Raw genomic sequence first — 27,531 nt, 5'->3', positions numbered from 1 at the left:
AGTAAGGAGTAGTCACCCAAATATTTACTTGAGTAAAAGTAAAAAGTATGTTGTGAAAAAACTACTCAAGTACTGAGTAACTGATGAGTAACATACACACACATATCATATATATATATATATATATATATATATATATATATATATATATATATACATTGATATATACAGTATATAATTTATATATTTTTTTTGTTGCCGTTTTTGTTTACATGTTAAAGGTGTTTTAATGAATATACATGCATGTTTAACACATATAGATTCCTTTCTTTCATGAAGACAAGAATATAAGTTGGTGTATTACCTGATTCTGATGACTTGCATTGATTGTAATCAGACAGTAGTGATGATAACGTCCACGTTTTCAAATGGAGGAGAAAAAAAGTTCCTCCTTTCTGTCTAATACCACATGAAAGTGGTTGGTTTTTGGCATCTTATTTGTCCAGCTTCCATATTCGTTTTTATACACTTTACAAGAAATACATTGGCGGCAAACTCCGTAGCTTGCTAGCTTGTTTGCGCAGGCTTGCGGAGACTCTTATTTTGAAAGCGCAGGCGCGATGGAGCGGCACTTTTATTGTGAAGACAAGAACTGTGCAGTCAGTCTTTAGGCTTTTGACGGGGTGTACGGTTGAAATAAAAAATTGTCTTTTTTCCTTCACACTTTTGATTGATTGATTGGAACTTGTATTAGTAGATTGCACAGTACAGTACATATTCCGTACAATTGACCACTAAATGGTAACACCCCAATAAGTTTTTCAACTTGTTTAAGTCAGGTCATGTGACCACCTGGCTCTGTTTGATTGGTCCAACGTCACCAGTGACTGCATCTGATTGGTGGAACGGAGTGAACGTCACCAGTGACTGTATTTGTTGAAACGCAGGCACTATGAAGGTCTGTCTGACAGACCAAAACAAACAAAGCGTGCATTAACAGATCGATAAAAATTAGTAGCGAGTAGCGAGCTGAATGTAGATAAAAGTAGCGGAGTAAACGTAGCGTTTCTTCTCTATAAATATACTCAAGTAATAGTAAAAGTATGTTGCATTAAAACTACTCTTAGAAGTACAATTTATCCCAAAAGTTACTCAAGTAGATGTAACGGAGTAAATGTAGCGCGTTACTACCCACCTCTGCCGTTAAGCTAAAAAGCAAACTGGCCGGCATGCATAAAACGGCAATGAAAATCGTAGGGAGGAAAGAATATGAGCCTATACAGAGCATCTATGAGCAGGCAGTTAGGAAAAAAGCTAAGAAAATTATTTCCAACTCACAACATCCACTCTTTCCTGAATATGGAACCCTGCCATCAGGGAGAAGACTCCGGGTCCCACTATGCAAATCTAACCGCCTTAAATTATCATTTGTCCCAGCCTTCATTAAGCTGACCAACAATGTGCAATAGAATTTTAATACATAGGTTAGCACTTTTTTAGCACACAGCACTTTAGCACATAGCACTTTAGAACTAAGCACTTTAGCACACAGCACTTTATCCATGAGCTCTAGTGCAATGCACATTGGTACTTTATCTTTATCTCCATACTGTAGTTTTATGCCTACCCGTATTTTCCGCACCATAAGGCGCCCTGGGTTATAAGCCGCGCCTTCAATGAACGGCATATTTCAAAACTTTGTCCACCTATAAGCCGCCCCGTGTTATAAGCCGCATCTAACTGCGCTAAAGGAATGTCAAAAAAACAGTCAGATAGGTCAGTCAAACTTTAATAATATATTAAAAACCAGCGTGATGTGGGCGCGCATGGAGTCGTATATCAACATGGACGGAGCTGCGTGAAAAAAGCCACCCGGCCTCTTCGCGTAAACTTACCTTAACCACTCGCTCATCTTTTCTTCATCCATCCATCCCTTCGAGTTAGCTTTTATGATGACGCCGGCTGGAAAGGTCTCTTTTGGCAAGGTCTTCCTTTTGAATATCACCATGGGTGGAAGTTTCTGGCCATTAGCATGGCAAGCTAGAACCACAGTGAAGGATGACTTCTCATTCCCTGTGGTGCGAATATTCACCGTACGTGCTCCCGTTGTATCCACAGTGCGGTTCACAGGAATATCAAAAGTCAGTGGAACCTCGTCCATGTTGATAATGTTCTCTGGCCGGATCTTTTTTTCAGCTATCTTGTTTTTACAATATGCACGGAAAGTAGCCAGCTTTTCTTGAAAGTCTTTAGGCAGTTGCTGTGAAATAGTAGTCCGTGTGCGGATGGAGAGATTGCGTCTTTTCATGAACCGGAAACCTGTCGCTTAGTAGGAGCCATTTTGTGGTCTTTACAGATGTAAACACACAAAGGAAATGAAACGTAATATCCGCGCGCTTCTTCTTCTTCTACGCGGGCGGGTGGTTGCTTACAGTAGAAGAAGAAGCGCTTCCTGTTCTATGGGGGCGGGTGCTTACCTTGGCGGTTGCTTGCGTAGAAGAAGAAGCACTTCCTCTTCTACGGGGAAAAAAGATGGCGGCTGTTTACCGTAGTTGCGAGACCAAAACTTTATGAAAATGAATCTTAATATTAATCCATATATAAAGCGCACCGGGTTATAAGCCGCACTGTCAGCTTTTGAGTAAATTTGTGGTTTTTAGGTGCGGCTAATAGTGCGGTACATCAAAGTGCCACCTATGTCTATCAAGCTCCATGTTGTGATGTTTAAATGTTAGTTGTATGGTTGTGGTTGTGTCTGTGCTTGTGTTTTTGTTCTGTTGTTTTTGGGTATGTTAAGAAAGCAATGATGCACTGTGCCCAAGACAAATTTCCCCGCGGGGACAATAAAGTTGAACCTTGAACCTTGAATATGTTTGGAGGAGAAAAGGTGAGGCCTTTAATCCCAGGAGCACCATGCCTACCTTCAAGCATGGTGGCTTGTAGAGTTGCAGAAATGATTGGAAGCTCAAGACAGCCATGACATTATGTGTATGTAGACTTTTGACCACGACTGTACACAAAGAAGGAAAGCTCTGACTTTGTTCCATATGAAGAAGTTGATCCAGAGTCCTCACTCATTGTCTGCCTTTGCCTTCTCTTCCATGTCGCCATTAATTGTTTCTGCGTGTCGACCCGAGGAGACTCCAGATGCGCCCTTTTGATACACACACACACAAACGTTGGCACACACACTTTCATCTCATGCACGCTTGGTTCGCAAGAGGAAGTGTGTGTTGGCTGCAGGCCACTCAATAGTCTTCCTCCTAGTCTGTGATTACTGCCCCCCCCCCCCCCCCACACACACACAACATTAAAGTCATTATCTCCAAAAAAAATCAGAGCTCAGCAAATCTAATTTGGTTTGCTCCCCAAGCGGGCCGTCTCTAACTCAGACTTAATTGGGAAAACGAAAGAGGCGGAGCTTGTTATCTGATCTCATTCATAGGAAATCCTCCATCATGAGCAGGATGAGCGTGACCCGCCCTCATGGTTGACCCAGATCACGTTTCATTCATCCTCCTGCAGAGCAGATAAGACTCGTCCGGTGGTCTTTTCAAGCACGGCTGGTTATGTTTCTTGCGCCGTAAATTGAGAGGAGCATGCCGTGACGTCTGTGACATCAGAAGCACGCTGCCCTGTCATTACCGCCGCCAGATGTTCCCCAGTGACCCAGTCAGAAGTTGCTGATAGACTCTTTGCTCGGGTGGGGGATGAGACTATTATTTTCACATTCCTCTTTGTGTGGACCAGCAATGCTCTCACTCCTGCTACTTGTATCACTCTCACACACACACACACACACACACACACACACACACACACACACACACACACACACACACACACACACACACACACACACACACACACACACACTGTGACAGTATAATGATTACAAGGTGTTGTTCTCCTCAGACTGTGAGGCGGACAGAAGACTTCACAACGTGTCCCACACTGCTCATAATTGTGAGGTGAGTGTTAACGATACACTGACAATGGATGTGTGCTGTGTGTGCAAAAGTATTGGGACACCTGGTCGTCATGATTGTTTGTAAAAAAACATATTTAATGTGAGAAAAAAGCATTTGGAATTAATGAGGACAAAATGGTTATGTATTTCAAAAATGAAATAAATAAAATTAATATATATACAATGAATACAATATTTTGGGGATTTTTTTTTTTGTGTGTCCTGTCCAGCTTCTCAGGCAAATCATATACAGGTAAAAGCCAGTAAATTAGAATATTTTGAAAAACTTGATTTATTTCAGTAATTGCATTCAAAAGGTGTAACTTGTACATTATATTTATTCATTGCACACAGACTGATGCATTCAAATGTTTATTTCATTTAATTTTGATGATTTGAAGTGGCAACAAATGAAAATCCAAAATTCCGTGTGTCACAAAATTAGAATATTACTTAAGGCTAATACAAAAAAGGGATTTTTAGAAATGTTGGCCAACTGAAAAGTATGAAAATGAAAAATATGAGCATGTACAATACTCAATACTTGGTTGGAGCTCCTTTTGCCTCAATTACTGCGTTAATGCGGCGTGGCATGGAGTCGATGAGTTTCTGGCACTGCTCAGGTGTTATGAGAGCCCAGGTTGCTCTGATAGTGGCCTTCAACTCTTCTGCGTTTTTGGGTCTGGCATTCTGCATCTTCCTTTTCACAATACCCCACAGATTTTCTATGGGGCTAAGGTCAGGGGAGTTGGCGGGCCAATTTAGAACAGAAATACCATGGTCCGTGAACCAGGCACGGGTAGATTTTGCGCTGTGTGCAGGCGCCAAGTCCTGTTGGAACTTGAAATCTCCATCTCCATAGAGCAGGTCAGCAGCAGGAAGCATGAAGTGCTCTAAAACTTGCTGGTAGACAGCTGCGTTGACCCTGGATCTCAGGAAACAGAGTGGACCGACACCAGCAGATGACATGGCACCCCAAACCATCACTGATGGTGGAAACTTTACACTAGACTTCAGGCAACGTGGATCCTGTGCCTCTCCTGTCTTCCTCCAGACTCTGGGACCTCGATTTCCAAAGGAAATGCAAAATTTGCATGGTTGGGTGATGGTTTGGGGTGCCATGTCATCTGCTGGTGTCGGTCCACTCCGTTTCCTGAGATCCAGGGTCAACGCAGCCGTCTACCAGCAAGTTTTAGAGCACTTCATGCTTCCTGCTGCTGACCTGCTCTATGGAGATGGAGATTTCAAGTTCCAACAGGACTTGGCGCCTGCACACAGCGCAAAATCTACCCGTGCCTGACTATATTAGAATAAACCAGTGTAAAGGTGACTATGTGGGTGTTATTTTATGTCTAGAGCAGGCCTGGGCAATTATTTTGACTCGGGGGCCACATTTTAGAGAAAAAAGTGTGTCTGGGGGCCAGTACATCTATTTTTAGGAAAACTAATACAAAATGTCACAATAATATCTGATTGAATGCTAAAAACGTTATGACAGACCGCCTTAAAAAACGTAATGGAATTTCAAGTTTTTCTATGAACAATAAAACACTGAATATTGACAAAAATATGAACGTCACACCACCTTCCAATCGACATATTTGACAATCAAGTGGAACGCAAAAAAATGCAACAAACAGTTTAATATGAACGCGAAGGGTACAAAAAAAACCCACCTACAATCTGATATTTGCTGAATTTCCCTCAGGGATCAATAAAGTACTTTCTATTCTATTCTATTCTATTTTGTATATCACTAAACTTTCGAACTTTGTTTTGAAAATCTCCTTCCGCATCTGTGGAAACGCTTCCTGCCCACACTGTTTGGTGCCTCGTCTGAGCTGCTGTGACGTAGATTACCATAGTAACTAATTAGATTACCATAGTAACTAATTAGATTACCATAGTAACTGGTATATCATCCATAAGCGCAGATTCCAACCATTGAAATACTTAGTATAGTTGAAGACTTACGGTCATTATAAAACATGAGTGCACATCATAATGGCAGCTACACTTTACATCTTAAACATCTAAAAAAATTATTTGGGAATGTCCGGCGGGACAGATTGAAAAGCTCAACGGGCCGCATGTGGCCCCCGGGCCTTAATTTACCCAGGTCTGGGCCCTCATAATGTTAAGTATCATATTCAGAAGGATGTAAACAGGTCTTTTATGCTCTCACTATGGAAATATTACATATATAATTACTAATTTGCGGAAATTCATTAACAACGGTCAGACCTGGAACCAATTAACAGCGTTAAACGAGAGATTACCGTATTGCAAGAAAAAGTTGTAAAATTGTGACAAAAATGTCCTCGCATTATTTGAAAACGTCAAAGCTTATAGAGAAACAAAAACAATCATGATAATATAAGAACAATATTATTATCGGGAAAAAGTCATATTATCAGAGAAATAATATACTTTAATTATATAGAAATGTAATAAAAAAAACAATTCAAGAAAATAATCAACATTTTAAATAAATACCGGTAATGTAGTATTTTCAGATCCAAGTCCAATATTACAAGTTAAAAGGTGTAAATTAAAAAAACAATTACAATATAGCCAAGTACATAAGTAAGGAAAAACATTTTAATTGAGAAATTAAGTTGTAATATTGTGAGACAAAAGTTGTTACCTGCATTGAAATGTTGAGAAAGTTGTCAAGGTCTTAGTTTCAGAAACTATAAACAAATTGATATTTCGCCTCATCAGCATCTGATTCTTCAAAGAACCACGCCCACTTAAAACTACTTTTTTATTCCTTACATATTAGGACTTTTTTTTTGGAAAAATATAACATTATTACTTGCATTTTATGACGTTTTTTCTCTGAAAATATCTTTTTGTGTTGTGATTTCTTTCTCCTAAAAAAATCCAACTTTATTCTTTACAATTCATGCTGTCAATTTTGTGGAAAAAAATCTTTATTACTGACATATTATCACTTATTTCTGTCTTTATTCCGTACCTGTACAGCAATATTCCTGAAATATTATGTTTTTTGTCTTTAAAAATACAACTTTATTTTCTCTCTCTTATAAAATACATTAATATTACTTACATATTATTACATGTTTTTCTCTTTGAATAAATCAAACTTTTTTTTTTTGTTTAGATCCAATTGATGTATTATAATAAATCTGTGTTATATGTGTTTTATGTTGCACGATTGCACCAAGAACAATTCCTAGTTTGTGAACCCGTTCTCAAACAATGGCAATAAAAACTATTCTGATTCTGATAACTTTGTTGTCTTAAAAAGTCCTGATTAGGAGTTGTGTATGAAACATTATGTGCTGCAATGGGACTTAAGTGGTGTTCTTTGCCAACAGGGAGGTAACAGGGAGTGTTTGGCCGTGTCGTGCCCTCCGCTGGACTGCGCACAGAAGGAAAGCGTACCTGGAGAGTGTTGCCAGCGATGCAGCAGTAAGAATATTACAAATATTGTATCCGTTAGGACATGGCTGTCAAACTCGTTTTCATTGAGGGCCACATCGCAGTTATAACTTTTAACAATGAGTAATATAGGAATATACATGTGTATACAGTATATAGACTATATTGCCAAAAGTATTTGGCCACCTGCCTTTACTCACATATGAACTTGAAGTGCCGTCCCATGGAATTGTCCAAAATGTTTTGGTATCCTGGAGCATTCAAAGTTCCTTTCACTGGAACTAAGGGGCCAAGCTCAACTCGTGAAAAACCAACCCCAAACCATCATTTCTCCTCCACCAAATTTCACACTCGGCACAAGGCAGTCCGAAATGTAGCGTTGTCCTGGCAACCTCCAAACCCAGACTGGTCCATCAGATTGCCAGATGGAAAAGTGTGATTCATCAGTCCAGAGAAGGTGTCTCCACTGCTCTAGAGTCCAGTGGTGACGTGCTTTACACCACTTTGGCCACATATCAATCAATCAATGTTTATTTATATAGCCCTAAATCACAAGTGTCTTAAAGGGCTACACAAGCCACAACGACATCCGCGGTACAGAGCCCACATAAGGGCAAGGAAAAACTCACAACCCCAATGGAACGTCGATGAACTTGAAGTGCCATCCCATGGAATTGTCCGAAATGTTTTGGTATCCTGGAGCATTCAAAGTTCCTTTCACTGGAACTAAGGGGCCAAGCCCAACTCCTGAAAAACCAACCCCACACCATAATTCCTCCCCCACCAAATTTCACACTCGGCACAATGCAGTCCGAAATGTAGCATTCTCCTGGCAACCTCCAAACCCAGACTGGTCCATCAGATTGCCAGATGGAAAAGCGTGATAATAATAATAATAATAATAATAATAATAGATTTTATTTGTAAAAAGCACTTTACATTGAGTAAACAACCTCAAAGTGCTACAGTGTATTAAAATAAAAAGATAATAAAAACTACAACAGCCAAATAGCTAAAACTAGTATGAATACATCTAAAAAAAAAAGGCTTTTTTAAAAGCGTCCACAGTCTGTGGTGCCCTCAGGTGGTCAGGGAGCGCGTTCCACAGACTGGGAGCGGCGTAGCAGAAAGCCCGGTCTCCCATTGTTTGTAGCTTTGTCCTCGGAGGTTGGAGGAGGTTAGCCTGTCCGGAGCGTGTGGAGGATTTGGGGGTGTGTAGTTCTTTGATGTAGAGGGGGGCATTTCCATGGAGACACTGGTGGGTTAGTAGGGAGACTTTGAATTCAATCCTGAGTGGAACAGGAAGCCAGAGTTGGTGTGATATGGTCATATTTCCGCACTCTCATTCATCAGTCCAGAGAAGGCGTCGCCACTGCTCTAGAGTCCAGTGGCGACGTGCTTTACACCACTGCATCCCACCCTTTGCATTGGACTTGGTGATGTATGGCTTAGACGCAGCTGATCGGCCATGGAAACCCATTCCATGAAGCTCTCTGCGTACTGTACGTGGGCTAATTGGAAGGTCACATGAAGTTTGGAGCTCTGTAGCAAGTGACTGTGCAGAAAGTCTTTGCACTATGCTGACCTCTCTGTCAGTTTACGTGGCCTACCACTTGGTGGCTGAGTTGCTGTTGTTCCCAAACTCTTCACTTTTCTTATAATAAAGTTGATTTTGGAATATTTAGGAGAGAGGAAACTTCACGACTAGATTTGTTGCACAGGTGGCATCCTATGACAGTTCCACGCTGGAAATCACTGAGAGCGGCCCATTCTTTCACAAATGTTTGTAGAAACAGTCTCCATGCCTAAGTGCTTGATTTGATACACCGGGCCAAGTGATTAGGACACCTGATTCTCATCATTTGGATGGCTGGCCAAATACTTTTGGCAATATAGTGTATAATACATTAACAATATATATTTTTACATAACCTTTACTTTAAAACTGGCAGCTTTAGTCACCAGAATTTTACAGTAAAACAGTGTTTTTTTTACAGCATATAAGAACATTGAATGAATGGAATGTAAAAACAATAGCACTGTTTTTAGAGGTCAAATTCAAGCAACAGAGCTGCTAGTTGTTTATTTTACCGTAAAATTTTTGTTGTTGTTGTTCTTCTTGTAAAACAGGGGTGTCAAACTCATTTTCATTGAGGGCCACATCGCAGTTATGGTTGCCCTCAGAGGGCCTCTAACAATGAGTAATATATGAATATACGTGTGTATATATTAGAGATGCGCGGTTTGCGGGCACAACCGCGGAGTCCGCGGATTATCCACGGATCGGGCGGATGAAATAAAAAAAAATTAGATTTTATCCGCGGGTCGGGTCGGGCGGTTGAAATAAAAAAAATTAGATTTTAAATAGATTCAGGCGGGTGGCAGTTAAACCAATTGGTAAATATATATACATAGAAAATCATCAGGAGATGTTTCTCCTGATGATTGAGGGAACCCCTCATGAAACAGGCCTGTAGAGATGAAGTAGTCTTGTGATTTTTTCCCCCACACATACATATATATATATATATATATATATATATATATATATATATATGTGTGTGTGTATGTTACTCATCAGTTACTCAGTACTTGAGTAGTTTTTTTACAACATACTTTTTACTTTTACTCAAGTAAATATTTGGGTGACTACTCCTTACTTTTACTTGAGTAATAAATCTCTAAAGTAACAGTACTCTTACTTGAGTACAATTTCTGGCCACTCTACCCACCTCTGCATATTATTTCCAGGCTTTCACGAGCCACATAAAATAACGTGGCAGGCCAGATTTGTGCATTTGGATGACCTCACGTCTTAAAGCATTTATTATTATTATTACCCAGTTTAGTGTCGCACTGTGACAAGGTCAATGGAGAGATTGTGTGTGATTTGTGTGTTCAGGCTGTATGCACTCAGGTGTGCGTTACGACCACAATGCCAAGTGGAGGCCAGCAGAGAGTCCATGTGACATCTGCCAGTGTTTGGTGAGAGTGGCTGACAACACAAACCACTTGAAGCGGACCCTTTTTTTTTTAACAGCGTTTTTGCTGCTCTTCCCTCCCAGGAAGGTGACGTTCGCTGCGAGAGAGAGCAATGTCACACACCTTGTAGCAACCCAGTGCCTCCTCCACGCAACACCTGCTGTCCCACGTGTCAAGGTGTGTGAAGATGTGTGTGTGTGTGTGTGTGTCAGGTGAAGTGTAATACTGTGTCTTCCCAGGCTGTGGCGTGAATGGTCAAAACTTCCCAAATGGAGCCGTCATGCCCTCTGGAGACCGCTGTGAAGAGTGCACATGTGTGGTATGGCTTACATCAATTTCAATCTAAATACTGTATTTCCTCATTAAGTGTCTTATTTTTGTATTAATATGACATTTTATTCAATTAATAATTAATTAATAATTATATATATATATATTATATATATATGTATAATATAATATATAATAATATATATAATAATATATATATATTAATTAATAATTAATAATAATTTATTCAATTATTTTTATAAAGTTAAAGTACCAATGATAGTCACACACACACACTAGGTGTGGCGAAATTATTCTCTGCATTTGACCCATCACCCTTGATCACCCCCTGGGAGGTGAGGGGAGCAGTGAGCAACAGCGGTGGCCGCACCCGGGAATCATTTTTGGTGATTTAACCCCCAATTCCAACCCTTGATGCTGAGTGCCAAGCAGGGAGGTAATGGCTCCCATTTTTATAGTCTTTGGTATGACTCGGCCGGGGTTTGAACTCACGACCTACCCATCTCAGGGCGGACACTCTAACCACTAGGCCACTGAGTAGGTTTATACTAGAGATGCGCAGTTTGCGGACACAACCGCGGAGTCCGCGGATTATCCGCGGGTCGGGCGCTGATGATTTTAGCTTGTCCTGAAGAATTTGGAGCTAATCCCCCTTTTTCATTGTCCCATTTACTCTCTGTAAAGCACCAGTTCCATTGGCAAAGTGCCTTATTGCAGGTAAACTTGCCAAGGGACATGCAAGCAAATATTAACATTGCTGTATGTATACTTATGACCCAGCACATTTGCTCACATTTTCAGTAGACCAATAATAAATTCAAAAAAGAACCAAACTTCATGAAGATTCATGAAGGTTCAGGTTTCATCTGACCAGAAGGTTTTATCTTTGTCCATGTGATGTCAGATGAAACACAAATTTAGGCCACAACACCCAGCAAGATGTTTAGAGGAGAAAAGGTGAGGCCTTTAATCCCAGGAACACCATTCCTACCGTCAAGCATGGTGGTGGTAGTATTATGCTCTGGGCCTGTTTTGCTGCCAATGGAACTGCTGCTTTACAGAGAGTAAATGGGACAATGAAAAAGGAGGATTACCTCCAAATTCTTCAGGACAAGCTAAAATCATCAGCCCGGATGTTGGGTCTTGGGCGCAGTTGGGTGTTCCAAAAGCACAATGACCCCAAACCATACTTGCTAACCCTCCCGATTTTCCCGGGAGACTCCCGAATTTCAGTGCCCCTCCAGAAAATCTCCAAACACAGGTCAAAAGTGGTAAAGGAATGCCTTAATCAGGCTAGAATGAAGGTTTTAGAATGGCCTTCCCAAAGTCCTAACTCAAACATGTGGACAATGCTGAAGAAACAAGTCAATGTCAGAAAACCAACAAATTTAGCTGAGCTGCGCTAATTTTGTCAAGAGGAGTTCATAAAAGTTCATAAAAGAAGCAAACTTCATGAATGTTTTTTGTGACCAACAAGTATGTGCTCCAATCACTACATCACAAAAAAAATAAGATGCCATGTCTGTTTAATTATTTATTTGAACTATGATATAACATACCTGCCAACTACTCCGGTTTTCCCGTAATTAGTACGGTTTTCATCAACCTATTCCGGGTTACGGTTGCAGTGATAAAAAATATGTTTTTTCATTATCCATCCATCCATCCATCCATTTTCTACCGCTTATTCCCTTTGGGGTCGCGGGGGGCGTTGGAGCCTATCTCAGCTACAATCGGGCGGAAGGCGGGGTACACCTTGGACAAGTCGCCACCTCATCGCATTTTTCATTAATTAAAAAAAAAATTTTTTTTAAAGTTTTATTCACGAAATCGCGTAACAACAATGACAATCGACACTGCTTCCCGTAACTTCCTATCGAGCCATTCCGAATGCCATGTGCGAGGCTATTTATAGCACCGCTGCCAAGCACGAGGCACCAGTTGCCATTGTTTCCAAACGAGCGAACGATCATGGAATCAGCCGGAGAAAAATCGCATACGAGTCTTAAACCGAAAAGAAAACTGCAGTCATTCCGTGAAGAATATTCAAAAGCCTATCTGGGAATAATTATCCCTTCCAAAAAGGGTGAAAACGACGCGAATTGCACCTTGTGCAGACAAGATTTTTTGATCGGACACGGAGGAATTAGCCATGTAAAAGACCACGTTGGGACAAAAAAACACAAGTCTAATGCCGTTGCTAAATTTGGATTTTAGCCACAAAAAGGTAATGACACCAATGTTATCTATTGGAATTGTTTAGTACTGTTATACTGTTAAAAGTGTTTATACTATTTATGCTTTCAAGTCCAAGTTGAAGAAATCTTGTTAAATGTTGACAGCATAACTACCAAAATACAGAAGTATGTCCTTAATATCTTTGCAGTGCTATTTCTGTTGAAAAGTTCAAATGATTACATTAGAGATGTGATGTGCCACTTTTCAAGTGTCTGATGGCTTCAATTAATTGTCATTAATTTTTCATATTTTGAATTCTTTTGAAAGGCTTACAAAAAAACTACATTTGAATTGTAATTCCATGCTATTGACAGGACTATTAATTTTAATGAAGTTACCTTACCATGTTTACAGTATGATAATTGTGATAGAAATGTGAATTTTAGGCACAGAATATTTTTTACAATTGAACAAGGCAGTAGATTATACAAGCTTGGACAGAAAGTTAATAATGACACCAATTTTTTTTTTTATGGAATTGTTTAGTACTGTTTTACAATTTGTTTACTGTAAAAAGTGTTTATACTTTCAATGAACAAATTGAAGTCTTGTGAAAGGTTGACAGGATAACTGGCATTAACTGTCAAAATAATTTCAAACTATTGAAGTTAGCTTACAGAATAAACATGTCAATCAACCCATATGATTTTTGCTGTAATATTTTTGTTTTGAAAAGTCACTGTGACTGATAGAAAAGTGATGGTTTTAGCAACATTTTAACCTGTCTGAATGCAATCAATCATTTTGCGTTCCTGGACCCTGGCTACTAGGTTTTTCTGATTTCAAAAGTTGGCAGGTATGCGTCAGGCATGGTGGTGGTAGTATTATGCTCTGGGCCTGTTTTGCTGCCAATGGAACTGCTGCTTTACAGAGAGTCAATGGGACAATGAAAAAGGAGGATTACCTCCAAATTCTTCAGGACAAGCTAAAATCATCAGCCCAGGGGTTGGGTCTTTGGCGCAGTTGGGTGTTCCAACAGGACAATGACCCCAAACACAGGTCAAAAGTGGTAAAGGAATGCCTTAATCAGGCTAGAATGAAGGTTTTAGAATGGCCTTCCCAAAGTCCTAACTTAAACATGTGGACAATGCTGAAGAAACAAGTCAATGTCAGAAAAACCAACAAATTTAGCTGAGCTGCGCTAATTTTGTCAAGAGGAGTTCATAAAAGAAGCAAACTTCATGAATGTTTTTTGTGACCAACAAGTATGTGCTCCAATCACTACATCACAAAAAAAATAAGATGCCATGTCTGTTATTTGAACTATGATATAATACAATAAAAATGTTTTCCAGGATGGAAATGTAGCATGTTTACCTCGCCCGTGTCCTGCCTTGTTTTGTCCAAATCCTGTCCATCGTGTTGGTGACTGTTGTCCACGGTAACAAAGCTGCCCTAACACTTTCAAACAAGCTAGAATTGTTTCATGTTTTATACAATATCGTCTTCACCATGTACTTTTATAGGTGTGATCAGTGTGAGTACGAGTCCAAAGTCTACCTGGATGGACAGAAGTTCCCAATCACAGGCGACCCTTGTCTTCAGTGTCGCTGCTCTGTGAGTTCAGTTCTTAGGCGCTTGTGTCGTTACGGGACGTGTTGTGTGAGAAGAAAGGAAACAAAGTCTTCTGTCAGTCAGGTGAAGTGTCCTGTCAGCGCTTGGAGGCGTCCTGTCCCGCGCCAGACTGCAGCCATCCTGCTAAACGCAAGGGAGAATGTTGTCCAGTATGCAACGGTCAGTACGACATTGGGCAGACCTGCACAACGGTCAGTACGACATTGGGCAGACCTGCACAACGGTCAGTACGACATTGGGCAGACCTGCACAACCCAGTGAGGTCCAATGTTATTAGCTTGTGCAAGTTGATTTCTTATGTTGTGTCATTGAAGAAAAGAGATGAATAAATACTGTTTGTGTGTTCTCCCAGAATGTGACTTTGATGGAAGGGTGTATGCAGATGGGAAAGGGTTTGTCCCACCTGGAAGTGGACCCTGCCTGCAGTGCAGGTGTAAGGTAAGTCAACACAGCACCCGTTTCACCATGAAACACACCATGATGATATGTTCTGTATTTTAGAGCGGAAATGTAGTTTGCCATGAAGAGAAGTGTCCCCCCGTGCAGTGCGCCAACCCAATAATAGACCCACATCTGTGTTGTCCTGTCTGCAAAGGTATTTACAGCACAGCATACCTGACACCTGCACAGTCTAATTCATTGTAGTTTATTCCTTATTATGGAAATACATTTCATTATTTTTCTCCTGCTCGGCGTATGAAAAATGTATTTATAATGTTTTTTGTTTGTTCAGGTATTAAAGTTGTTTAATTAGTCAAATTTAATCATTATCAATAATTATTATAATTATTTTTTTATTAAATTTATTATACTAATTTTTATTTATTAAACAAAACAACAATTCTTATTTTGAAAGATGAATGTTATTGTATTTCATTCAGTGTATTCTATTTTTTATTAATTAAGACATACATGTATTACACCAATTCATATGCCTAGTTTATGACTTATTAGTTAATCAAACACAACTATATTTAAAAAAAAATTGTATTATATACTATTTCATTCAGTCTATCCACATTTATTGTAATTAATTAGGACATACATTTATCATACTCATTTATATTTGTATTTTACAAATTATATATTTAATCAAACAAGTAAAAATAAGTACACTTACTTTTTTTTAATTGGATTTTACTATATTTAATTTGATGTAATAAATATATTTTTTAAATTGATTATTATATTTAATATACTACCGTATTTTCCGCACTATAAGGCGCACCGGATTATTAGGCGCACCTTCAATGAATGGCCTATTTTAAAACGTTGTTCATATATAAGGCGCACCGCACTATAAGGCGCACCGCATTATAAGCAGAGGTGGGTAGAGTAGCCAGAAATTGTACTCAAGTAAGAGTACTGTTACTTTAGAGATTTATTACTCAAGTAAAAGTAAGGAGTAGTCACCCAAATATTTACTTGAGTAAAAGTAAAAAGTATGTTGTGAAAAACTACTCAAGTACTGAGTAACTGATGAGTAACATACACACACATATCATACATATATATATATATATATATATATATATATATATATATATATATACATACACACATATATATATATATACACACACACACACATATATATATATATATATATATATATATATATATATATATATATATATATATATATATATATATATATATATATATATATATATACATATATATATACATATATATATATACAGTATATAATTTATATTTATTTATTTTGCCATTTTTGTTTACATGTTAAAGGTGTTTTAATGAATATACATGCATGTTTAACACATATAGATTCCTTTCTTTCATGAAGACAAGAATATAAGTTGGTGTATTACCTGATTCTGATGACTTGCATTGATTGTAATCAGACAGTAGTGATGATAACGTCCACGTTTTCAAATGGAGGAGAAAAAAAGTTCCTCCTTTCTGTCTAATACCACATGAAAGTGGTTGGTTTTTGGCATCTTATTTGTCCAGCTTCCATATTCGTTTTTATACACTTTACAAGAAATACATTGGCGGCAAACTCCGTAGCTTGCTAGCTTGTTTGCGCTGGCTTTCGGAGACTCTTATTTTGAAAGCGCAGGCGCGATGGAGCGGCACTTTTATTGTGAAGACAGGAACTGTGCAGTCAGTCTTTAGGCTTTTGACGGGATGTACGGTTGAAATAAAAAAGGGTCTTTTTTCCTTCACACTTTTGATTGATTGATTGAAACTTTTATTATTAGATTGCACAGTACAGTACATATTCCATACAATTGACCACTAAATGGTAACACCCCAATAAGTTTTTCAACTTGTTTAAGTCAGGTCATGTGACCCCTGGCTCTGTTTGATTGGTCCAACGTCACCAGTGACTGCATCTGATTGGTGGAACGGAGTGAACGTCACCAGTGACTGTATTTGTTGAAATGCAGGCACTATGAAGGTCTGTCTGACAGACCAAAACAAACAAAGCGTGCATTAACAGATCGATAAAAATTAGTAGCGAATAGTGAGCTGAATGTAGATAAAAGTAGTGGAGTAAAAGTAGCGTTTCTTCTCTATAAATATACTCAAGTAAAAGTATGTTGCATTAAAACTACTCTTAGAAGTACAATTTATCCCAAAAGTTACTCAAGTAGATGTAACGGAGTAAATGTAGCGCGTTACTACCCACCTCTGATTATAAGGCACATAGAATAGACACTACAGTAGAGGCTGGGGTTACGTTATGCATCCCGTAGTTGTGAGACCTGTTGTGGCTCAATAATGGTCCATATATAAGGTGCACCGGATTATAAGGCGCACTGTTTGAGAAAATTGGAGGTTTTTAGGTGCGCCTTATAGTGCGGAAAATACGGTAATTGATATCTAATTTGTAATTTTTTCAAATTAAAGAAAAAGTACTTTTACTTATTTTCAAAATGTTGTTTTATTACATTTTATGTCATTCAGTATATCCAGAATGTATGTTTTTTTATATTTATTCCATCCATCCATTTTCTACCGCTTGTCCCTTTTGGGGAGGCGGGGGGTGCTGGAGCCTATCTCAGCTGCATTCGGGCGGAAGGCGGGGTACACCCTGGACAAGTCGCCACCTCATCGCAGGGCCAACACAGATAGACAGACAACATTCACACTCACGTTCCTCAATCTACAATCATTTTAGATCACAAAACTATTATATTTTGCACTGAAACAGTGGCAATGTCTGTTAAAACATCGTTGTGATGAGTTTGCTGCAGCTCTTACATTGCAGACTTTGCAGGTGTACCTAATACAATGTCCAGTATATTTCTATGAATTTCCTCATGTCATTGCAGCGTGTGTGTTGGAGGGCTTGGAGTATGAGGACGGCTCCAGGTGGCACCCAGAAGATCCATGCTCCAGCTGCACATGTGTGGACGGAGACACCTCGTGTACTCACAACCAGTGCGCCCCAACCGCCTGTCAGCATCCCACCAAGACCACTGGTAAAGCAAAAAAACGCAAATTGCGTGTTTTTAAGGAGGTCGTGTCGGTATTGAGTACACTAAACTGGATGCACTTCTGCAGGTTCCTGTTGCACAGTGTGTGACAGCTGCACTTATCACCATCGTATCTATAGCAACGGGCAGAGGTTTGTGACCCCGGACCAGCCATGCCAACTTTGCACATGTCTGGTGAGCATGACGTGCCTATTAAACTGCAATCTCAGTGTCAGCCTCCACCCTGTTCACCCTGCCTTGTGTGCTTGTCCTCTCAGCATGGCACTGTGGAGTGTGAGAGAAGACCTTGCCCACCACTCAACTGTACCAACGCATACACACCACCCGGGGAGTGCTGCCCTAAGTGTCCAGGTGCACACACACACACACACACACACACACACACACACACACACACACACACACACACATACTGAAAAAAGTCAGTGTTCAAAAACAAGAAAAAATTAAAGCTGCAAGCAGCGATGGACGGGACCGACTTTGACAGCACATAAAATCCAAACCGGAGCAGTAATTAAAACTCTTTGGTCAACTTTGAATCAGAAAGGTTCAATCTCTCTCCTGTGCTAGTTTGAAGCCGACACGACAAACCCGCTCAGAGGAGATCATTTTTGAAAAAAGGTGACCGGTTTTTACAAAACTTTTGTTTTGAAGGGGGAATAGCAAACTTCCTGTTGATTTTTGCTGGGGGTTGTCAATGAATGAAATGTAGGACTAAGTGAGACCTACATAGAGGTTTTTGTTTCATGTCTCTTCGACATTTCTACTGGAAGTTACAGGCAGTTTTGTTTGTCTTCTTCCGAGGAGCACTTTTGTCTATGTTTTCTTCCTAGAGGGTGCTGGAGCGCAATTTAGAGTTTTGGGGTTAGGTTTTTTTATTAGATCGTAATTTCTGCCAGTCCTGATGTGTGTGTCCAGTTTGGTGAGTTTTGAAGCATTTTCAGGGGGTAAAATGACAGCTCAAAGAGGCAAAAAAGACTCTTTTTACTAAAATTTTGTTTTGAAGGGGGAATAGCAAACTTCCTGTTGATTTTTGCTGAAAGATGTCAGTGTATGAAATCTAGGTCTAAATGAGACCTACCGGTACATAGACGGCATGGCGTAGTGGGTAGAGCAACCGTGCCAGAAACCTGAGGGTTGCAGGTTCGCTCCCCGCCTCTTACCATCCAAAAATCGCTGCCGTTGTGTCCTTGGGCGGGACACTTCACCCTTTTCCCCCGGTGCCACTCACACCGGTGAATTGAATGATGAATGATAGGTGGTGGTCGGAGGGGCCGTTGGCGCAAATTGCAGCCACGCTTCTGTCAGTCTACCCCAGGGCAGCTGTGGCTATGAAAGTAGCTTACCACCACCAGGTGTGAATGAATGATGGGTTCCACATGTAAAGCGACTTTGGGTACTTAGAAAAGCGCTATATAAATCCCAGTTATTATTATTATAGAGGTTTTGTTTCATGTCTTTACGACATTCCTACGGGAAGTTACAGGCAGTTTTGTTTGTGTTTTTTCCTAGGAGGCGCTAGAGCGCAATTTTGAGTTTTGGAGTTTGGTTTATTATTAGATTGCAATTTTCGCCAGTCCTGATGGGTGTGTCAAATATGGTGAGTTTTGAAGCATGTTAAGGGGGTCAAATTACAGCTCAAAGAGGCGGCCGGTATAATAATAATAAAACCTTACAATTACAATAGGGTCCTCTGTCCCAAAGGGACATTGCGGTCCCTAAAAATACAAAAATGAAGGGTATCTTATTTGAACTAAGCAAAATTATCTGCCAATAGAACAAGAAAATTTGGCTTGTCAAGACTTTCCAAATTAAAATTAGCTAACCTCAATGAACCCAAAATACCTTAAAATAATTATATTCTCACTAATAACAAGTGTACTTTTCTTGGTAGAAAATGAGACCTTTTTGCTCAATATGTTGAAAAATATTCTTAAATGAAGTAAATGCTAGTGCCATTATCTTGACATAATGATATGCGCTCTGCATTACATTTCTTGTAACCATCAAACTTATACTAAAAACTAATTTATTGTTCTTAATGGAAAGGCAACAAGGCAAGCGCTTGTTACTCTCGGGGTCTCCTAGCCGCTCAGGCAAATCATAAAGTCTAAAAATGCATTTTTCCATAGATAACATGACATCATCGCGCCAAGTGCGTGCTCTTTCAGTCAATTAGTGCGCATATATACAGCCCGGCCCCCGGCCAAAAATGTTTTAATTGTTATTTTGAAGAATTCATCTGAATGTGCATGAACTATTTCTGTTCCAAATAGTTAGAAATGTCACATGTTAAATGTTTAAATATTAACTGTCAGTGTACTGTACTGTGCCAACTGTACTACTATATGAGTACATATTTTCTATTGTTTCATTGAAAATAAAACAGTAAAGTCCATTTGGCTGTCACTCTGCTGCTCGTCTGCTAACACAGACCCGCAGACGTGAGCACATCACCCCTATTTTAGTGTCCCTTCACTGACTCCCTGTGCGTTATCCAATCAATTTTATACTCCTTTTATTTGTTTTTAAATGTCTAAACAACCTCGCGCCAACCTATCTCTCCGACCTCCTTCAGCCTTACTGCCCCACCCGATCCTTAAGATCAGCCGATCAGCTGCTGTTGACGGTCCCTGACACAAGGCTGAAGCTTAGAGGTGACAGAGCTTTCGCCGCTGCTGCTCCCAAGCTCTGGAACAACCTACCTCTGAGTGTTAGACAAGCCTCCTCTCTTCCTGTTTTTAAATCTCTCTTAAAAACATACTTTTATTCCATGGCTTTTAACACTTGAGTGATATCCATCCTGCAATGGCGCCCCATAATACACCTGCTGTGAACCTGTTTTTATGTTTTTATTTATTCTATTTTATTTATTTATTTTTTATCGTGTTTTGTTTGTGTTGTGTTGTGTTTGCTCGGTACTCGTATTATCTTTGAACCTGTTCATTGTACAGCACTTTGGCTACCCCTGTGGTCAATTTTAAATGTGCTTTATAAATAAAGTTGATTTGATTTGATTGATCTGTTTTAATATGAGACACAATTGTGTCAAAGTCATGATTTTTTTATTTCATGCTTGAAATAAGAAATGATTACTTAAAAAAAGTAGTTTTCTACTTGTGAGTGTTGATGACACAGCTTTGCAACACTTGATATTCTAGTTTCAAGCATGTTTTACTCAATATAGGTCATCAAATCTCAGCAACAAGCTGTAATATCTTACTGAGATCATTTAGGAGCAAAACACTTAAAACAAGTAAAACACTCTAACATCAAATCTGCTTAGTGAGAAGAATGATCTTATCAGACAGAAAATAAGCAAATATCACCCTTATTTGAGATATTTACTTACTTAGATTTCAGTTTTTGCAGTGTACTCCGAGAAAACACGACACAACTCTTCTTATTTTTTGAATGTGGTTATCGTCCTCAGATTGTTTCTTTGAAAACCACGTGTTTGTGGATGGACAAGCCTTTCCCAACCCAGTGAGTGCGTGTGAGGAGTGTAAGTGTGCCAGCGGCAGGATCGACTGCCACCAGACGCAATGTCCTCGTCCTCACTGTAACGCTCCCTTGTCGGGAACGTGCTGTCGTAACAACTGCAATGGTGAGGAACAGTCAGTCAAAAGTTGACCTTTCAGGATCAAACGAGCTACCGTGTGACAATGACCTCCTCTGCTTTAGGATGCAGCTATGCCGGGAAGGAGTATCACAACGGCCACGAGTTTGCGCATCCTACTGACTCATGCAGGACCTGCAACTGCATTGTAAATAACGTAACATACAGTAACATAGCATGGCATCACAACATAAGGTGGCATAGTATAACATCGCATAGCATCACAACATCACATGACACAAATTGGCATGACAACATAACATGGCATGGTCAGAGGTGGGTAGTAACGCGCTACATTTACTCCGTTACATCTACTTGAGTAACTTTTGGGATAAATTGTACTTCTAAGAGTAGTTTTAATGCAACATACTTTTACTTTTACTTGAGTATATTTATAGAGAAGAAACGCTACTTTTACTCCGCTACTTTTATCTACCGGTACATTCAGCTCGCTACTCGCTACTATTTTTTATCGATCTGTTAATGCACGCTTTGTTTGTTTTGGTCTGTCAGACAGACCTTCATAGTGCCTGCGTTTCAACAAATACAGTCACTGGTGACGTTCACTCCGTTCCACCAATCAGATGCAGTCACTGGTGACGTTGGACCAATCAAACAGAGCCAGGTGGTCACATGACCTGACTTAAACAAGTTGAAAAACTTATTGGGGTGTTACCATTTAGTGGTCAATTGTACGGAATATGTACTGTACTGTGCAATCTACTAATACAAGTTTCAATCAATCAATCAAAAGTGTGAAGGAAAAAAGACCCTTTTTTATTTCAACCGTACATCCCGTCAAAAGCCTAAAGACTGACTGCACAGTTCCTGTCTTCACAATAAAAGTGCCGCTCCATCGCGCCTGCGCTTTCAAAATAAGAGTCTCCGAAAGCCAGCGCAAACAAGCTAGCAAGCTACGGAGTTTGCCGCCAATGTATTTCTTGTAAAGTGTATAAAAACGAATATGGAAGCTGGACAAATAAGATGCCAAAAACCCACCACTTTCATGTGGACAGAAAGGAGGAACTTTTCTTCTCCTCCATTTGAAAACGTGGACGTAATCATCACTACTGTCTGATTACAATCAATGCAAGTCATCAGAATCAGGTAATACACCAACTTATATTCTTGTCTTCATGAAAGAAAGGAATCTATATGTTAAACATGCATGTATATTCATTAAAACACCTTTAACATGTAAACAAAAACGGCAAAATAAATAAATATAAATTATATACTGTATATATATATGTGTGTGTATATATATATATATATATATATATATATATATATATATATGTATATGTATATGTATATATATATATAAATGTGTGTATATATATATATATATATATATATATATATGTGTATATATATATATATATATGTGTGTATGTATATATATATATATACATATATATATATATATATATATATATATGATATGTGTGTGAATGTTACTCATCAGTTACTCAGTACTTGAGTAGTTTTTTCACAACATACTTTTTACTTTTACTCAAGTAAATATTTGGGTGACTACTCCTTACTTTTACTTGAGTAATAAATCTCTAAAGTAACAGTACTCTTACTTGAGTACAATTTCTGGCTACTCTACCCACCTCTGGGCATGGTATAACATGGCATAAAATGGCATAACAACTAGGGCTGGGCGATATTGCCTTTTTTAATATCTCGATATTTTTAGGCCATGTCACGATACACAATATATATCTCCATATTTTGCCTTAGCCTTGAATGAACACTTGATGCATATAATCACAGCAGTATGATTCTTCTATGTGTCTACATTAAAACTAGAGATGTCCGATAATATCGGACTGCTGATGTTATCGGCCAATAAATGCTTTAAAATGTAATATCGGAAATTATCGGTATCAGTTTCAAAATGATCTGTATCGGCTGAGATAGGCTCCAGCGCCCCCCGCGACCCCGAAGGGAATAAGCGGTAGCAAATGGATGGATGGTGTAGGAGCCTAAATGCTGTTTAAGTTCATTTACATTTTTATGGTTTATGTTTATTCAGCCAAAATGGGACTATTTACTTTATTTGCATGCTTAGAATAATTATTACATTTGTCTAAATAGTTTGATGACGTAACTGTGTAAATTGCATATATGGCGGAAGGATCTGTGTGGTAGGTTGGTTTTTGGACAGAGTGCATTATGGGTAATAGCAGTCAGGTGCGGGGGAATTGAGCCACACAGTTTTTTGACCTCACTCTTACTTTTTCTCACTCTTACTTTTTCTTAGTCTTGCTTTATCTAACACCTACTGTAACAAACTCTCTTTATTTTGCCATTCAGGTGTTCCCACATCGTTATTGTTTTACCTTTTTGAATTATTAAGTAAACGATACAAAAAGAAAAGTTTGTTTGTTGTTGCCGCAGCAAGCGGAGCAGGAGAAAGTAGAGGAGCGTCAAGCTAAAGGTTTCATTAGGAATCTTACAGATGGCTTTCAAAAAGTACAATTTGTGTCTTTTTTAAAATGCTGCGGTGTACACGGACGTAGGGAGAAGTACAGAGCGCCAATAAACCTCAAAGGCACTGCCTTTGCGTCCAGGCCCAATCACACAATATCTACGGCTTTTCACACACACAAGTGAATGCAAAGCATACTTGGTCAACAGCCATATGTGGTCACACTGAGGGTGGCCGTATAAACAACTTTAACACTGTTACAAATATGCGCCACACTGTGAACCCACACCAAACAAGAATGACAAACACAACAGAACAAATACCCAGAATTAGAGATGTCCGATAATATATAAAATGTAATATCGGAAATTATCGGTATCGTTTTTTTTATTATTGGTATCGTTTTTTTGGTTTTTTTGTTTTTTTTAAATTATTAAATCAACATAAAAAACACAAGATACACTTACAATTAGTGCACCAACCCAAAAAACCTCCCTCCCCCATTTACACTCATTCACACAAAAGTGTTGTTTCTTTCTGTTATTAATATTGTGGTTCCTACATTATATATCAATATATATCAATGCAGTCTGCAAGGGATACAGTCCGTAAGCACACATGATTGTGCTCCACTAATAGTACTAACCTTTAACACGTCATTTGACTCATTTTCATTCATTACTAGTTTCTATGTAACTGTTTTTATATTGTTTTACTTTCTTTTTTATTCAAGAAAATGTTTTTAATTTATTTATCTTATTTTATTTTATTAATATTTTTAAAAAGGACCTTATCTTCACCATACCTGTTCAAATTAGGCATAATAATGTGTTAATTCCACTACTGTATATATCGGTATCGGTTGATATCAGTATCGGTAATTTAAGAGTTGGACAATATCGGAATATCGGATATTGGCAAAAAGCCATTATCAGACATCCCTACCCAGAACCCCTTGCAGCACTAACTCTTCCGGGACGCTACAATATTCACCCCCTGCTACCCCCTACCCCAAACCCCCCCCCCCCCCCACCACCACCACCTCAACCCCGCCCACCTCAACCTCCTCATGCTCTCTCAGGGAGAGCATGTCCCAAGTTCCAAGCTGCTGTTTTGAGGCATGTTAAAAAAAAAAAGCACTTTGTGACTTCAATAATAAATATGGCAGTGTCATGTTGCCATTTTTTCCCTTAACTTGAGTTGATTTATTTTGGAAAACCTTGTTACATTGTTTAATGCATCCAGCGGGGCATCACAACAACATTAGGCATAATAATGTGTTAATTTCACGATATCGGTTGATATCGGAATCAATAATTAAGAGTTGGACAATATCGGGATATCGGCAACAAAGCCATTATCGGACATCTCTAATTAAAACATTTTTGTTCATATTGCATTAATATGTGCTCATTTTAAACGTTCATGCAGAGAGGGAAACCACAAGTAAAAGTGTATTTATGAAAGAGTTATTAAGCAGTGGCACAAACATTCATGTCATTTCCAAAACAGAAAGTGCAAGATTGTCAGAGACATTTTAAAACAAGCTATGAGTGCACTTTTGTGCATGATGTCACTAAGATGACATATCAAAACAACACTCAATTAAAGTGCACTTTTTGTACAGAACGCCACTACAATAGTTTAAAACAAATAAAGTGCACTTTTGTGCATGATGTCACACAAGATATTTCAATAAGTGTCAAATAAAAAAGAGCTGCATAATAGGAAATCAAATAGTGTATGTCCTTCGCTATGTGGTAGGTTCCTGCGGACGTTATCTCCTTCTGTTGTTGACTATTTGTTTCATACGGTGTTGATGTGGAAATGGTTGCTTCGGCATTTTGTTGGTGTGGCACCGAACGGAGATGTTGACATGCGGAGTTTCAAGCACTCTTCATTCTCTAGCGCAGGGGTGCTCACACTTTTTCTGCAGGCCAGCTACTTTTCAATTGATCAAGTCGTGGGGATCTACCTCATTCATATATATCATTTATATTTACCTATTTATGAAATATATGTTTTTGTTAATAAGTTAAAGGTGTTTAATGATAATGCAAGCATGTTTAACACATCGTTAATATTGTTAATAAATTAAAGGTGTTTAATGATTATACAAGAATGTTTAATACATATAGTTAATATTGTTAATAAATTAAAGGTGTTTAAAGATAATGCAAGCATGTTTAATACATATAATTAATATTGTTAACAAGTTAAAGGTGTTTAATGATAATACAAGCATGTTTAATACATATAGTTAATATTATTAATAAGTTAAAGGTGTTTAAAGATAATACAAGCATGTTTAACACATATAGTTAATATTGTTAACAAGTTAAAGGTGTTTAATGATAATACAAGCATGTTTAACACATATAGTTAATATTGTTAACAAGTTAAGGTGTTTAAAGATAATACAGGCATGTTTAACACATATAGATTCCTTTCTTTCATGAAGACAAGAATATAAGTTGGTGTATTACCTGATTGTGATGACTTGCATTGATAGGAATCAGACAGTGGTGCTAAAAACGTCCGCATTTTCAAATGGAGGAGAAAAAAGTCCTCCTTTCTGTCCAATACCACATGAAAGTGGTTGGTTTTTGGCATCTTATTTGTCCAGCTTCCGTACTCCTCTGTATACACTTTACAAGAAATACATTGTCGGCAAACTCCGTAGCTTGCTAGCTTGTGCACGCCAGCTTTCTGAGACTCGTTTTGTTAGCGCAACTGTGCAGTCGGTCTTTGGAGTTTTGATGACAGGTACGGCGCCAGAGTCTGTTGAAATAAAGTGTTTCTCGCCTTCCAGTCGGTCATTTTAATGAGCTGGCAGCAGCCAGCGTCATCTCAGAAGACCCTCGGGTGCCGTGAATGTCAATCAAGTGACCAAAGTGACGTCATAGTGAAGATTTATGATCGCTCATTTTTAGGACTATTTTTTTAATGCCTGGCTGGTGATCGACTGACACACCCTCCGAGATCGACCGGTAGCTCGCGATCGACGTAATGAGCACCCCTGCTCTAGCGGGTGACTTTTCAAATGATGCTACATATTAGCAGTAATGCTACTTTTTGTAGCAACGCTTTTTCCCCCACACTTGACAAATTACGGTTGTCTGTTCGACATCTTCCCGCTTGAAGCCAAACCACCGCCAGACGATGGACCCCCTGCTGTTTTACTTGGGAATTAATTCTTCCTTCATTTGTTACCAGATTCGCACCTTCTTTCTCTCGTATTTCCACTCGAACCACAGCTAACGTTACCCATGCTGCCACCTCTCTGCTCCGCGAGGGCGTATACGTATGTGACGTATGTAAGAAGGTGCGCTTGTTTTATGTCTCTGTGAGGAGAGACAAGAAAGAGTGATAAAAGCCTGTAGTGTAATGCCCGCAGCTAAAAGCAACTGCGTGAGAACGTATACTCCAATATCACCATATAGTCATTTTCTATATCGCACAGAGACAAACCCGCGATATATCGAGTACATTCCATATATCGCCCAGCCCTAATAACAACATAAAATGGCACAGCATAACATGGCATGGCATAACATAACACGACATAGTATAACATGGCAAAAGATACGTAACATGG

General features: G+C 39.0%; 1 protein-coding gene across 1 annotated transcript in view; it reads left to right on the top strand.

Annotated features, from left to right (window-relative positions):
• kcp (kielin cysteine rich BMP regulator) overlaps positions 1-27,531 on the top strand; it is a 112,084-nt gene that overhangs the window by 27,983 nt on the left and 56,570 nt on the right. The window contains exons 8-22 of the mRNA XM_061970459.2: positions 3,856-3,911; positions 7,255-7,348; positions 10,221-10,303; positions 10,384-10,477; positions 10,540-10,619; positions 14,125-14,210; positions 14,296-14,386; positions 14,464-14,563; positions 14,757-14,842; positions 14,906-14,999; positions 17,710-17,859; positions 17,942-18,048; positions 18,132-18,225; positions 21,308-21,481; positions 21,559-21,641. Of these exons, the coding sequence (XP_061826443.2) occupies positions 3,856-3,911; positions 7,255-7,348; positions 10,221-10,303; positions 10,384-10,477; positions 10,540-10,619; positions 14,125-14,210; positions 14,296-14,386; positions 14,464-14,563; positions 14,757-14,842; positions 14,906-14,999; positions 17,710-17,859; positions 17,942-18,048; positions 18,132-18,225; positions 21,308-21,481; positions 21,559-21,641 (1,472 nt within the window). The remainder of the gene's footprint in view (positions 1-3,855; positions 3,912-7,254; positions 7,349-10,220; positions 10,304-10,383; positions 10,478-10,539; positions 10,620-14,124; positions 14,211-14,295; positions 14,387-14,463; positions 14,564-14,756; positions 14,843-14,905; positions 15,000-17,709; positions 17,860-17,941; positions 18,049-18,131; positions 18,226-21,307; positions 21,482-21,558; positions 21,642-27,531) is intronic.

The sequence above is a fragment of the Nerophis lumbriciformis genome, linkage group LG10 (genome assembly GCF_033978685.3).
Source record: "Nerophis lumbriciformis linkage group LG10, RoL_Nlum_v2.1, whole genome shotgun sequence".
NCBI lineage: Eukaryota > Metazoa > Chordata > Actinopteri > Syngnathiformes > Syngnathidae > Nerophis > Nerophis lumbriciformis.
This window is presented reverse-complemented; position numbering and strand designations above follow the sequence as displayed.